The sequence below is a fragment of the Neophocaena asiaeorientalis genome, unplaced genomic scaffold (assembly GCF_003031525.2).
Source record: "Neophocaena asiaeorientalis asiaeorientalis breed wild unplaced genomic scaffold, Neophocaena_asiaeorientalis_V1.1 scaffold275, whole genome shotgun sequence".
Taxonomy (NCBI): Eukaryota; Metazoa; Chordata; class Mammalia; order Artiodactyla; family Phocoenidae; genus Neophocaena; species Neophocaena asiaeorientalis.
The window spans coordinates 8,224,357-8,239,734 of record NW_020173679.1 but is presented as its reverse complement, the minus strand read 5'-3'; the positions used below and the strand labels follow the sequence as shown (position 1 = coordinate 8,239,734).

At 44.4% G+C, this 15,378-nt stretch overlaps 1 protein-coding gene across 3 annotated transcripts in view; it reads left to right on the top strand.

Moving 5' to 3' along the window:
* The window catches only part of UBE4B (ubiquitination factor E4B), a 111,737-nt gene that overhangs the window by 84,081 nt on the left and 12,278 nt on the right, over nucleotides 1-15,378 (top strand). For all 3 annotated transcript variants that reach the window (XM_024749762.1, XM_024749761.1, XM_024749760.1), the window contains 5 exons: nucleotides 1,158-1,256; nucleotides 1,966-2,201; nucleotides 8,974-9,100; nucleotides 10,752-10,896; nucleotides 14,957-15,091. In XM_024749762.1, the coding sequence (XP_024605530.1) occupies nucleotides 1,158-1,256; nucleotides 1,966-2,201; nucleotides 8,974-9,100; nucleotides 10,752-10,896; nucleotides 14,957-15,091 (742 nt within the window). The remainder of the gene's footprint in view (nucleotides 1-1,157; nucleotides 1,257-1,965; nucleotides 2,202-8,973; nucleotides 9,101-10,751; nucleotides 10,897-14,956; nucleotides 15,092-15,378) is intronic.

The window sequence follows — 15,378 nt, the reverse complement described above, 5'->3', positions numbered from 1 at the left end:
TGCACCAACTTGGTTATGTTCATTGTTTTGATGTTTGGGTTCCACGTAAGTTAAGCAAAAAAAACCTTCTTGACTGTATTTCCGAATGCCATTCTCTACTTAAATGTAACGAAAATGTTCCATTTTTGAAACAAATTGTGACGGGCAATGAAAAGTGGATACTGTGCAGTAATGTGGAATGGAAGAGATCGTGGGGCAAGCAAAGTGGACCACCACCAACTACACCAAAGGCCGGTCTTCATCCAAAGAAGGTGATGTTGTGTATATGGTGGGACTGGAAGGGAGTCCTCTATCATGAGCTCCTTCTGGAAAACCAAACGATTAATTCCAACAAGTACTGCTCCCAGTTAGATCAACCGAAAGCGGCACTCAACAAAAAACGTGCAGAATTAGTCAACAGAAAACGCATAATCTTCCATCAGGATAACGCAAGACCGCATGTTTCTTTGATGACCAGGCAAAAACTTTTACAGCTTGGCTGGGAAGTTCTGATTCATGTGCCGTATTCACCAGACATTGCACCTTTGGATTTGAATTTATTTCGGTCTTTACGAAATTCTCTTAATGAAAAAAATTTCAATTCCCTGGAAGACTGTAAAAGGCACCTGGAACAGTTCTTTGCTCAAAAAGATAAAACGTCTTGGGAAGATGGAATTATGAAGTTGCCTGAAAAATGGCAGAAGGTAGTGGATCAAAAGGGTGAAGACGTTGTTCAATAAAGTTCTTGTTGAAAAAGAAAAATGTGTCTTTTATTCTTACTTAAAAACCGAAGGCACTTTTTGGCCAACCCAATAGTATTTAAAGTACATGTGTAGCTCTGTTGTCTCAAACAGTTTGAGTTCCATAAAATGACCAAACATGACCCTTTTATTTCCTTCACAATTATTGCATTAATCTTAATGCAATAAATAAAAATCAAGAAATCAAGAAAAGGAAAAACAAAAATGTTTCACGTCCACCCTAGCCTATCCCTGTCTTCATTATTCCCTGTTCATTTCTGGTTGTAGTTTCTTTGCCTGTGCACTTTTTACATAGTTCTGTTATAGAATGAGAGCTTTTTCCAAATGAAACACTTACTTGTGATGGTAGTATAATATTCCTTGTAGTTTGATGTGTCATGATTTCATTTTGTAACCTGTACTTTTTCTCTTTGACAGTGTCACACTGCCTTTAAGTTCAGATGTCCCCAAGGTATTTGCAGCATTGCCTGAGTTTTATGTAGAAGATGTTGCTGAATTTTTATTTTTTATTGTACAGTAAGTCCCATTCACATATTACATAGTTCTAAAATGTGTTTATATTTAATATGTACATTATATTATGAACCTCCATCTTATGCCACTGCTTTAACCGAATGCTGCCTGGAGACTGGAAAAATAAATCCGGCTGTGGCATCCAGCCAATTCCAATAATAACTCAAGACAGAGGAGGATTAACAGTGCTGGTAATAATGTGCTCTGTGAAAAGTGAGTCGAATTGTGTGTCTGAGAAACAAGGAGAAAACCGTTTATAAATATCTGAGTGAACATTCAAAAGCCAGAAATACCCACCTCTATATTTTGTACCAAAATTTTTCTCAATTGTAAAATTAGAGAATGCTTACAAAGAAATAGGTTGAGTTTGTAACCAATATTTGAACGTTGAAAAAATGAAAACAGCTCCATCAAAATATTTTTTAAAGTCTTTTTGGTCATGAAGATCTTTTGTAAAATTCACCTACGATTTAATCATACCTTTGGTTTATTTTCTAAAACATAAGTTAATATAGCATGCTATGGCCAGTAGACGCAATGGGTTTTAAATCTACCTAGTTGTGATGTGGATAGTCACCTTAAACTCAGCAAGTTAAAGGGAATTCCGTGTCCTGGCTCCTAGACCTATTCGTCCCCTTCCTTGCCTAATGACACCAGCATCCACCCGTGTTTTCTCAGAGCTTTACTACCTGTTCCTCTCACCTCTCTTCAGATACTCTCCTCAGGTGCTTTATGAGCCCTGTACTCAGGATATTGTGATGTTCCTCGTTGTGATGTTGTGTAACCAGAACTACATCCGAAATCCGTATCTGGTGGCCAAACTCGTAGAAGTCATGTTTATGACTAACCCTGCTGTTCAGCCACGGACCCAGAAGTTTTTTGAAATGATTGAGAACCATCCTCTCTCCACCAAGCTGTTGGTCCCTTCCCTGATGAAGTTTTATACAGGTAGGTTCCTGATGTGTACAGGTGGGCAAGGTCGTCTAAAGCCAGTGGTTGAAGTTGTTCTAAACCTGTTACCTAATATTCTGACACCGGCGTATAAGTATGACCCACTAATACACTGCCAGCAGAGCATAAACTGTTGGTTATTTTTCCCCTGAGTTGTGGAAATATTACACTGACCACTCTATATACTAGTCCCTGATGATTCAGTGAGATCCATTGAAAGTCAGATGGGTAACACTGAGATCAAGTTGGTGTTTTTATCTGAAACTACCTGGGTCATTTTAGCTTTTAACTTACAGCATTAGTTTCGCAACACTGTCCTATAACCCAGAGTTTCAAAACTGGGTAAAACCAGGAGCTTGTTAAAAATGCTTATTCTTGGAGATCCCACTCAAACCAACAGAAGCAGGATCTCTGAGAGTCTTCACTCATTGACTAATTCTGTACATTCATCCAATGCCTGCTATTTGCCAGGCACTGTTCTAGGTGCTAGGCGACACTGGTGAACAAGACTGAGAATGTATCAGACACTCTGCAAGGAGGTCTTCCTCTTCTGGTTGAATTGCATTCCAAATTTTCATTTTTAATTTGGCTTTTGAACTGCAAATGTGTTTTCATAAAGCCTGTTCCTTAGGGGACGCATTCCCCTGTTCTCTACCAAAGGCACAGGACTATACAGATGGAACATTTCCCTCCAGTTTGTATATTTCTCAGGAAAGGAAGTGTGTTGTCTGTCTTCTTTTTATTTATTTATTTATTTATTTTGCCACGGACCCAGAAGTTTTTTGAAATGATTGAGAACCATCCTCTCTCCACCAAGCTGTTGGTCCCTTCCCTGATGAAGTTTTATACAGGTAGGTTCCTGATGTGTACAGGTGGGCAAGGTCGTCTAAAGCCAGTGGTTGAAGTTGTTCTAAACCTGTTACCTAATATTCTGACACCGGCGTATAAGTATGACCCACTAATACACTGCCAGCAGAGCATAAACTGTTGGTTATTTTTCCCCTGAGTTGTGGAAATATTACACTGACCACTCTATATACTAGTCCCTGATGATTCAGTGAGATCCATTGAAAGTCAGATGGGTAACACTGAGATCAAGTTGGTGTTTTTATCTGAAACTACCTGGGTCATTTTAGCTTTTAACTTACAGCATTAGTTTCGCAACACTGTCCTATAACCCAGAGTTTCAAAACTGGGTAAAACCAGGAGCTTGTTAAAAATGCTTATTCTTGGAGATCCCACTCAAACCAACAGAAGCAGGATCTCTGAGAGTCTTCACTCATTGACTAATTCTGTACATTCATCCAATGCCTGCTATTTGCCAGGCACTGTTCTAGGTGCTAGGCGACACTGGTGAACAAGACTGAGAATGTATCAGACACTCTGCAAGGAGGTCTTCCTCTTCTGGTTGAATTGCATTCCAAATTTTCATTTTTAATTTGGCTTTTGAACTGCAAATGTGTTTTCATAAAGCCTGTTCCTTAGGGGACGCATTCCCCTGTTCTCTACCAAAGGCACAGGACTATACAGATGGAACATTTCCCTCCAGTTTGTATATTTCTCAGGAAAGGAAGTGTGTTGTCTGTCTTCTTTTTATTTATTTATTTATTTATTTATTTATTTATTTTTGGCTGTGTTGGGTGTTCGTTGCTGCGCTCAGGCTTTCTCCAGCTGCGGCAAGCGGGGGCTATTCTTCATTGCGGTGTGTGGTCTTCTCATTGCAGTGGCTTCTCTTGTTGCGGAGCACAGGCTCTAGGCACACGGACTTCAGTAGTTGTGGCATGTGGGCTCAGTAGTTGTGGCTTGTGGGCTTAGTAGTTGTGGATCGTGCAGGCTCAGTAGTTGTGGCACGTGGGCTTAGTGGTTCCACGGCATGTGGGATCTCCCCGGACCAGGGCTCGAACCCGTGTCCCCTGCATTGGCAGGTGGATTCTTAACCACTGTGCCATCGGGGAAGCCCTTGTCTGTCTTCTTATCTTCTATTGAACCTAGCACGTTCTGAGCACCCATTTAGCAGAATGTACTCGCCATGCTCTTAGAGGAAACACCAGCCTCCCGGAGCACAGTCCATTGTTGTTCACGGTGGCGGCAGCGGTGTGAGGATTCCTCTGTGTTCAGTGACAACCGCCCCTTCCCTGTAGACCAAGACCTGCTCCTGCTTATTTTGGGCTGGTGCTGACATCTCTCTCTGTGTGTTTCTGAGGCTCAAGAACCTGTCTACCTCCTTTCCCCTTTGTCACTATTATCTTATGTCACCTACTGGGAGTTTCTCTCCTTCCCCAAGCCTGCCTGTATCCTCTTAAACCTAAACAAGTATGCAGGCCTCTTGAAGTTTTGTTAACATGCTCACCTTGGCAATAGCAGAACACTCCTGGGTAAAAGGCCCCCACTTGGCTCTCCTGTCCTCCTCTTACCTCTCAGCCCTGGTAGGAGAGGACCACGGGCCATTCCAGGTACAAGTGGTACATCACCCGTGTACAGGACGGGACCTTGTATGGTCCCATGCACCTGTCAGGCTTACCTGAATTGAAGGTAATTCTGCATTTCTTAAAATAATGATGAGGTACCTCTTTTCACCTGTTAAATTTATTTTTAAGATGGGAATACCTAGTGCTAATATGGTTGTAGGGAAATAAACGAACCTGCAAAAAAAGTCTGTTTCATCTCCTCCGTAGCTCATGTGTAGAATTAGTGCTATGAAACTCTCTAAGAATGTAAGTTGGTAAAGCCTTTCTGGAAGGCATATTGGCAGTCCACACCAAACCCTTTTATCTTCCATATCAGTCAAGGCCCAGTTAGGATAACCTGCTGGTTAGTTTAAGAGAGAGAATTTAACATAAGGAACTGGTGAAATAGGTAGTGGAAGACAGAAAAGGCAAATAAGGAACACTGGGGTAGTACAGATTGTTGGTGCAGCGAGCAGCCATCATCTGTCCCTAGGACTGGGGGAACCAAGGGAAAAGGCTGGGGTTATGGGATTCTAGTGCCTCAAATTAGTGCTTAGACAGAACTGGGACCCAGGCCTGAGGAAGCATGCTGGCCAGCTGGTGCTGGTGTCTCTGAGGGCATGTGGGATTCCTGGTCCTGCGAGTGTGGAACAAAGCTGGAAACAAGCCAGCTGCTGCTGCTGGGCTGGAGAGTCCCTGATGGGAGCAGCAAGCCAACAGAGGTCCAAGTCCCTTCTTCAGTTTTCCAACTCCCCTGCAGCGCCCCCTGTTGGCGAGCCTAACGGGGCCAGCCGGCAAAGGGAAACTTAAGAGTCCCAGCGTCAGTATCACAAAGCCAAGTATAAAGGGTGGATTTGGGGGGACCTCCCTGGTGGCCCAGTGGTTAAGACTTCATCCTCCCAATGCAAGGGCCCGGGTTCGATCCCAGGTCAGGGAACTAGATCCCACGTGCATGCCGCACCTAAGAGTTACATGCCGCAACTAAGGAGCCCAGTGTTGCAACTAAGACCCGGCGCGACCAAATAAATAAATAAATGTCTTAAAAAAAAAAAATTGGTGGATTTGGGGCTGAGAGACAGCAGCTAAATAAAGAGTACACCCTCTTACATGTAAACTTCATTCATAGTAATCGATTCTGTGGGAATAAATATAAATGTTTATAACAGCATTCACTGTGTTAGTATTTATAATGCGGTACAGTGAGAGTATTAAAAACAACCTAAATTCCTGCCAATTGTGGGTCAGTTAAGTAAATTATAGTGTATCCATACGGTGGGTCTATGTGAACCATGAAAAATAGTGTGTTATTTACAGTACGTGGTTAAGTAATAAAAAGTAAAGAAAATGCCATGTAATGGAACAATATGTCAAGTATGACCACGTTTTGGTACACGTATATATATTACAGAAAAAAGTGTGGGAGAATATACGCCAAAATATTAACAGTGAATTGGTTATTTATGAATGGTAGAACTGTGGGTAGTTTGGGTTTTTTTTTTTTAATTATCTGAACATCTTAATTATTCTACAGTAAACATGCTTTGTTAGTATTAAAAAAATTTTTTTAGTTAAGTGCATTTTGTACTAGGATAGTGCTCTGGGCCTGTCACTGTGGCTTTGGTATAAAGAGCAGGGCTGGGCCTCTTGCCTGTGAGACCAGTGCTGGGCCTGGGGGGCCCCCCACCGGTAAGATTCCCGGAGCTGGTGGGCGGGTGTTGTTTTTCCTTTCCCCCTTGCCACCAAGCAGTGTGCCCTCTGGCCCTGGACCACCTCTGTGGTGGTCCATGGGTATTAGATGATACCCATGCTAATAATAGCCACTGCTTATTGAACATTTACTAATCCTTTCACTAAATCCACACAGCAGTCCTCAAGATGGCTGCTATAAATATCTCCATTTTACGAATGAGGAAACTGCAGCTTAGAAAGGTCAAGAAGCTTGCTGAAGGTAAACAGCCAGTGAGTGGCAGCGGCCTCAGCAGCCGGGCATTAGCACAGGTGCTCCTCCGGTTACCACGGGCCCTGCGCCAAGGGAGCCCTGCCACGGGCGTGGTGGACACTCCCCACGTGTCCGTCAAATCCATGTTAAGTCCTGCTGACTGAGGTCCTGGCTCCTGAGCACGGCTGACTCTCAGACATGAATTAGAGATTGATCTCTGGAACAGGCTCCTCTTTTACACCCCAGAGAGGGTATTCTAGCTTAGACAATACTTAAGATCAAATGTTTGTTCCAAAAATAAAACTGAGTTTCAAAAATAAGAGTATTTTATTTGTACCACAGCAGTCAGTGCCTTAAGGACCAGCTCTCAAAACTTGGCTACTCAGAACCAGGAAGAACACTGATAACCAAGACTTACCTTCAAGACTGTTCTCTTCCCCACGCTGATCTGAATCAGCAAAGCCAGCGTTAGCCCAAGTAGATTCGATCACTAATTCAACAAATACGTACGGAGCTCCTACTGCGGGTCAGCTTTGGTGTTGCTGCCAGGGCCTAGCGGTGAGGACCCCAAATCCCCGCCATCACCAGTCAGGCACCCTAGCTGGGAGACAGACACTGAACCCATAAATGAGGTAATTCCAGAGAGTGAGTGTGAGAGGAAGGCCTGGTGCTGCTTTAAGAAGCATAGTCAGGGGAGGTCTCTGAGGAGATGACTTTGGAGTAATGTTGAAAATGAGACCCAAGAGGGGACAATAAGCAGATCTCAGCCACAGTGTGCAGACAGTGAGGACAGCAAGTGTAAAGGCCCTGAGGCCCGGGCAGCCTAGTGAATCAAGCCAGAAGACTCATGACGGGGGAGCAACTACCAGGGATAGTTCATTGCAGGCCTCTTAGAACTAGGACTTGAGAATTAGAACTTGGGCTGATGCAGTTTTTTTTTGTTTGTTTGTTTGTTTTTTTCTGATGCAGTTTTGAGGCAACATTAGGAATGAATTTTCTTTTAATGTTGGGAGAGATGTATATTGATGGGTAGTAAGTTAACCTCTGCTCTGTTCAGGACACAGTACAGGTGTTATGAGCCATTTAGAGCCTTGACGAGGCTCTTTGTCAGCCCCCGGTGTTCTTCTCCTGTGGACTCTGCTAAATCAGCCCTCCATGCTTTAGTTCACATTTTTATACAGTTAATAAAATGACACTTAGTTCAGCTTAAAGAAAGGTTGACCTAATGAATATATGTAAGTGCTTTTAGATCTTTGTACCATGGGTCTTAGCTTATTCCTTTTATCTTTAAATAACTACTTTCCTTTTTAATCCCAAGAAACTGTTCATTGGCAAATATAGAAGATAGCAAAAAGAAAATAAAAATCATTGATAATCTCTGCACTCAGAGAGAATCTGTTAACATTTTGCTCTGTATCTTTCCAGTCAATTTGTATATCGTGTGTGTGAGTGTGTGTGTATTTTTTAATATGATTGGACCCAAACTGTATATTTTGTTTGGTAGCCTATGGTTTTCACTTAATATATCACAAATACCTTTTTGTGTTCTCTGTTGGGCACTTGGATTATTTATATTTTTTTCATATAAATAGTACTTTAATGAGTATCCTTGGAGATCAGTCTTTGAACATGTGTTTTCTTGAATAGAATTGGTGGGTCAGAAAGATGGGCATACTGATGGCTTGTGATACATTTTGTAATATTGTCTGTTCATCCCCACCAGCATTTATAGGGTGCCTTTTATCTTTTCCTTGAGTCGTACTGTCTTTACCTGACAGTTTTCCTTCTTTTTAAGATTTGTCACGAATTCAGGAATTTCTCATGCTTAAGCTGTTTGTCTTTTGGATAACTAAGTTTGATCTTTGTTCCATGTGAAAAGATACATGGATGATGGTAATTGGTAAATGAATGATGAGTACATAGAGATTTACTATGCTTTTCTCTACTTTTAGAACATCAATTATACGAAAGTAGTTAAAATAATAGTCACATTTAGTAGGTATGTGGCCCTTAATAAAACTTAACCCAATTTTTTTCCTGCTCAGGGATACTCATTTAAAGTTCTATGGAATTTCTATAAATTAGTAAGAAAATTGGGGGAGTTATGAGAATTCAGATTCTGGTCATGGGTGTTGCCACGCTATTTTCCCAGCCCAGTTCCTTTTGTTATTGTGTCATTGCCAGACCTTCGTTGTGAAACTTTTGTCTTCAAAACCACCTCGTAATTTCTCTTCTGCCTTCCATGTGAGATATAGACAAAATTTTATCACATCTGTGATTTTGCAGATTTGTATTATTCATTCAATGACATTGTAGCAGCAATAACTGCTTTTAGAAAGGGAAGAAAGTACATATGCTTCAGTCCCTTGTCTTTCTTCTTTAGATGTTGAGCATACCGGAGCCACCAGCGAGTTCTATGACAAGTTCACCATTCGCTATCATATTAGCACCATTTTTAAAAGCCTTTGGCAAAATATAGCTCACCATGGCACCTTTATGGAGGAGTTCAAGTGAGTATTGGGCCCCTAATGTCACAGCTTGCTCTCTTGCAAATCACAGGTAGAGTGGCCGCTTAAAAACTTTCACAGCTGGGTTCTTGTTGACTGTTTGCTTGGTCTCAGCCTCCCTTAAGTTTTCCAGATGGTACTACTAAATGTGAGTAGGGTTACCTAAATCTCTGTGCTTGACAGACATTGCTGAACTTTAGATTTTTCAAGATACTGCGGGCATGGTATACGTAGAGAAAGAATCTATAACTATTCTGAAGTGATGTGTTGTGTTTTTTGGTGTTTCCTGAGTACAGTATTAAATGAATTTGCAGAATGCCTGAAATGAGATCTTACGGTGCTCTTGAATATGATACCAAGCTTTAGAGTTAGAAATGTAAGGAGAACTTCAGATTCAGAAGCAGATAGGGTAAGGCTGTCACTTGAAGTGACGTTCTTTGTAGTGAGGCCCTAGACCTTGATTAAGGGCTTTTCATTACCAACCTGAAATTTCGGTGACTACTTAAACCTGGACATTAGTAATTCCATCTAAGTTACTTTTAAAAGAAAGGTGCTTCAAATAGAAAGGTAGGTGAAAATATTGAACTCTTGAATTATTCTTCAGAAGAGATTTTATCCCATCTCCTTGGATCTTTTGCAACCCATGTTCAGTCTTTGGTCAAGCCTAGCTGTCACTTGTTTACTGAGTTACTAGTCAACAGTATAAGTATGACCAGTGGAGTAGCCATTTGCTAGACACCTTTCTGCAGAGTAACCTCTTTAAGTTTGTTATCTCCATGAACTGCTCTTGTCATCAGAATTACATTCCAGCAAAAAAAGCTTGGCATGAGCTTAGGAGCCCAGGCAGGCCCACAGCTTCATCTGCCTGGAGAGTTCATCCTGAACTTCCCATGTTCCTGAAATCCAGGCCTCTGCCCTTGTTCACAGGAACTTCTCTTCCCCGCACCCCCGGCATGGGCTCACTGCCCTCTGGTCACCCAAAAGTAGATCCTGAAGTGTAGCTCCTCTTTTCTCTACTAATCTGGCAGATACAGAGCCTAACCGGTTGGCCAAGCCATCTCAGCTCACCAGCAAGTCCGTCCATTATAATAGGATATGCAGGACAGTTCCAGAGATTGGAAACTTCTGTTTCCATAAAGTATGTTAATATCCTACTTTATCAGTATTACAGCTTCCACTTTTTCTTCAACCTGTCTTTCTTTATAATAAAGAAGAACTGTATCGGAAGTTCTCTTATCTCTTATATGTGGGTATTTGTGCTTTCCTTGTATGTTGGGGAGTTTAAGCATATTTTCTTTTCTAGTCTGGAAGAGTGTTTTCTCTACTTAAAATTATTGAGGGAATGAGCTGGGGAGTGCTGGTAAATCCACTCTCTGGAGGGGGAGAAAAATCAGCATTTGCTGGTCGTCCAGGGTGTAAATACCACCACTGTTGCCAAATTTGAGCTACCAAAGGAATTTGCTCGCAGAACTCTAGAATGTTAGGACTTGGCTCTCGGGAACCGTGCAGGGTGGCTGTAGCACATCGGTGGCATGAGCTTATCAATTAATACAGAAGAATAACAAGGTCTCAGGAGATGTGGGGCTGCAGCACCAGAGCTGCACCTCCGCTCCAGGGAAATGTGTGACCATGTACCGTGTAATTGCCTTTTTAGTTCCGGGAAGCAGTTTGTCCGCTATATAAACATGCTGATAAACGACACAACATTTTTGCTCGATGAAAGCCTGGAGTCTTTGAAGCGGATCCACGAAGTGCAAGAAGAGATGAAGAACAAAGAACAGTGGGACCAGCTGCCCCGGGTGAGGACACGGTCCAGGTGATGGGACAGCATCGCAGGGAAGCAGCCTTGGCCCCAGGCAGAGCCCTGCTTTGGGGGCTGCATCTGGGTCTGAAGGCTTAGGTCCGACAGACTTGTCGGTACTTGTTACCATCCCACCTGTGGGCTTCTGTGAAGTCAGAGCCCAGGTTTGGGGTAGGAGAACCCTTAAACACTTGACCTAAAGCTAGGAAATGAGGTGAGAAGTCTTTGTCCTGAAAACTCTCTCTGCCTTTTTAACTTCCAAGGGCTGTTTTGCAGAAGAGCTTTTATTGTTGGAATATGTTAAGATGTAGGAAAGTAGGAAATAAATCTCTAGAACTCTGTCTGCTAGTCAAGAATTTGGTTTGTTCGCACGATCTTCTTTGGACATCTGTGTGACTAACTCAGGAGGGCTCTGATGGGGTGTTTTTCCTCTCAGTACATCTTGGTTTTTATGTTCAGTTATAAACAGAAAAGAGGTCCGTTTTGCCAGGTTCCATGAGAAATTCCTGCTGTACCAGTGACAGCACACTGCCCTCTCCTGACATTGATTGCCACCATTTAGACGGTTCCCCGGTCAGTTATTAGGCCCTTCGCAGCTATTGGTGACTTCATATATTGCTTAGTTCTGCTCCTGGTTTTGTTAGGTTCAAAATCAGAACTGCTTTCCGGAAAGCTGGGAGGACCGCTTTTTCTTTACTCGCAGCAGCATTCTCGAGATGAAGATGGTACCGAGGTTGTTCTAAAGCTGTGGAGTCAAAACTCTCTTAAACGTAGAATGTCGAAGCACACTTAGGGAAGGTTTTCATTCCAAGTATTCCTGCAGCTTTGATGAGAATTTTACGTCTTACTGTAGCCAACATGCTTCAACTACAAACTTAAACCTTCTGGGGGGGCTTTGCGCAGAGTCCGTGGATGCTGGATTTCTCCGGTGTCCACGCCGCCACGCTCCTCGAGCCCCTCTAATCGTATTCATGAGGTGGCGTAGTGGTCGTCGTCTTTTCCCTCGGCACTGTACTGGCACCCTTTCGATGGCGTTCATCCTACCCACCAGCCTCGTATGCATTTCTAAACACATCTTAAACTGTTTCGCTCCTGTGCCTCCAAAACTCTCCTCCTGCCGCTCTCGGTTTCCCATGGGGCGGCATCACCCCCAGGCCTGAGGCTCCCCAGGGTGGCTCTAAGACATCCTCCCATGCTTGCCCCTTGTCACAGTCCGTCAGCTCGAATCTGGTCCAGTTCCCCGGCCTTTGCAGAACGTGCCGGGGAAACAGATGACCTGTAGTTGCAAGAGCCCCAGCTTCGGGGTCCAGGGGACCTGGGTTTGAGAACTGTCACTGCCGTACATTAAAAGTTCTTCCTCGCTGTTTCCTAGCCCGTAAGTCAGAGATAGTTCTTGCCTTGTGGGAAAGTTGTAAGGAGAGACAGATGGTGAGGACGTAGTTCGTGGCCAGCCCAGAGAAAGTGTTCAGGATGTGTAGCACCTATTGCTTTGTTTGCCTTGAGACACTTCTGTCCAAAATGCTGTACATTCTACTCTTACGTATTAAAATCTTACCCATTCTTTGAGGGAGGTCTTGTCCAAATACTCCCTCACAGCTGACCTGCCCCATCAGTGGAGCTGCAAAGTCTCACCTTTCTCCCCACTCCTGTAACACCTCTTTATGTCACTCATGATGCGAATGTTGGACCAGCTTACGTTGTCGATGTTGGGATGCGGGTCTGTGGCACGTTACCTCGTCCAGAGTCAGTGCTTATAATAAGAGCATTTGTTTATGAGGCGACTGAGCAGATACTATTGATTTTTCTGGGTCAACGGATGGAAAAGGGCATAAATAATCCCTAAAACAATGCTCCTTCAGAATCAGGTCTGCTTGACTTTGGAGTCACTTCCTGCCTCCTGCCTCCCTGCCTGGTCCTCCCAGGTGCTCAGCTCTCAGGCTTCTCTTCTCTCTCCATACTTGTTTCCTAGGTCGTGTGTTTCACGGTGAGGATGCTGGTTGGAGTTTTGCTATAAGAATAATTCTTTGCTATGCGACAAGGTCCCAGACACTGCAGGACCTTTAGCGTCTCTAGCTCATGCCCATTTAATGCCAGTGATGCTTCCCTCCGACCCTGGGTCACCATGCAACCGGAAACATTCCCACACGTGGCCTGATGCCCCCAGTTGAAAATCACTGCTAGCTGATCTCATCTGTTCCAAGGCTTTAGCTGTCTGAATTCTAACGACTCCAAAATGTGCCTCCCCAGCTCGGCTCACTCCTGATTCAGGCTTACATAACCAGCTGTTGACCTGCCCCTGCCCAGTGGTCTAATAGGATCTCAAACCTGACTTGTCCGAAACTGAGCCCTCGATGTCGTCCCCCAGACCTCCTCTCCAGACTGCCCTGTCTCAGGAAGTGCCGACTGCATTCTGCTCATTGCTCTGGCTCAGCACCTTCTGGAGTCTTCCTTGATTCCTCCCTCTCCCAGCAAAGGCCCCTGGGCTCTGTCCTAAAGTATGTTTGTTATCTGACCTCTTCCCCCACCTCCAGCTCACTACCGTCTCTTAACCTGCATTACTGGAGTAGCCCCCCATTTGGTTTCGGCCTCCACCCTTGCCCATGTGCATTCCAGCAGGATGGTGTTAAAATCTGTCAGCCTCTCATCCCTGCTCTGCTCGGAGCCCTTCCAGGCTTCCCGAGTTCTCACACTCGGGCCTGGAGGGCACTGCAGTCTCGGCCCCGCCCTTCCCCTTCGCTCATGCTACCCTGCCCCCACTCGCCTCCCTGATCTTCCACCGAACAGCAGGGCCTTTGCACTTGCTGTTCCCTGAGCCCGGAGTGCTTTTCCCCTGGATCTTGCTGACTCACTTCCTTCAGATACCTGCTTAAATGTTACCTCCTCAGAGAGGCCTTCCCTGACCACCCTTTCCAGACTAGCACCCCAGCCCCAGCACACTTCTTACCCCTCCTCTGCCACCCCAGCCCGGCTTTATTTTTCTTCATCGTTATCGGACTTATCTGTATCTGGGTGGGTGTCTGCTTATTGCTTATCTCCCTAACTGGCATCTAAATTCCATGAGGTAGGCAGCCTTCTTGGTCATGTTCTATGCTTCATCTCCAGGACTAAAGGAGGCCTGGCCTGTGGAAGGGGCTGGATCACACTGATTGATGAATGAATGTGACACCCACACACACACTGAGGTGGTTCTCACCTTGCTCTCCCTCCATCCTCCCTGCTTCAGCCTTTCGTTCCTGACCGAAGGGCGGTGGGCAGGTCACCCAGCACTGGTGCAGGATCTCCACCGGGCACTTACCCAGGGGGCACTCGTGTGGCTACATCAGCTGTTCTAGCTGTTTCCCCTCCCCCAAGGTAAAGTAAACAGGCCTCTGAGCAGATGTAGGAATTTACGCCTGTACTGATGTTTCTGTATTTGGTCTATCACAGAGCCTTCAGTAGATTCCACCTTATTTTACCCATGAGTCAAATACACTTTATTGTCTTGTTTCCCAGCCTATGGCAGAGTAGAAGGAGGAGGATGGCACCAGAGGCAAGCATGCTGACAGTTGTAGAGGTTGACAGCCTAACCGATGTGGAGAGACAAAATTCAAAAGCTGAGCAATCTACAGGCCCTTGGTGTTGTGGCGAAACCTGTAGGCCAGTGTGATAGCGCAGCACGCCTGTGGTTTTCAAAATAACGATGACTACGCAGACGTTGTTATTAAGGAAGGTGAATATCCTTTATTAGCACGTGTATCAGGCAGGATGTAAGAATCACTTATTGCGTCCTGCATAGAAGTTGATGGTGAGTTCTTTTATCATTGAGGAAACTGAGTCTCATGTAAGTTATGTGCCAAGGTCCCCTTCTTCAAAGCCCTAAAGACATCCGATGGCGAAAGGAATAAACCTCAGTAATCTGGGAGGTTTGCTGTACAGGTTGTTGTATCATTCCCTAAGTATGTTGGCTGTATTCTGCACTTTCCCAGTTACGAGCTGACTGTATTTTTCCTTCGCACTTGGTGTTTGCCGAGCTGCTGACTGTACTGAGATGTGTCTGGCATCTGTTCACTGTCCCCCAGGATCAGCAGCAGGCCCGCCAGTCCCAGCTCGCTCAGGATGAGCGCGTCTCACGCTCATATCTTGCCCTGGCGACAGAAACCGTGGACATGTTCCATATCCTCACCAAGCAGGTCCAGAAGCCATTCCTCAGACCTGTGAGTAGAACCTTGGGGGTGTTTGTTTTGTCTGTTGGATTCCACATTCAGAGTCTATCACTTATAACTAAATAGAGTAGTTGTTGAAATCCTGGGTGTTTCAGCACCACGGTCACCCATCGGTGAGATTCTGTTACTGATTTTGTTCCCAGTTATGCTAACCGATACACACGACATTCTGTCGGTAGCCTGAAGTCTGCCAGAGGTCACTTCCAAGATAACTTACATCCCTTTCTTCTGAGACAGCACGTTGGATTAGTAATGTTGAAGCTGTGACGTATTTTTGT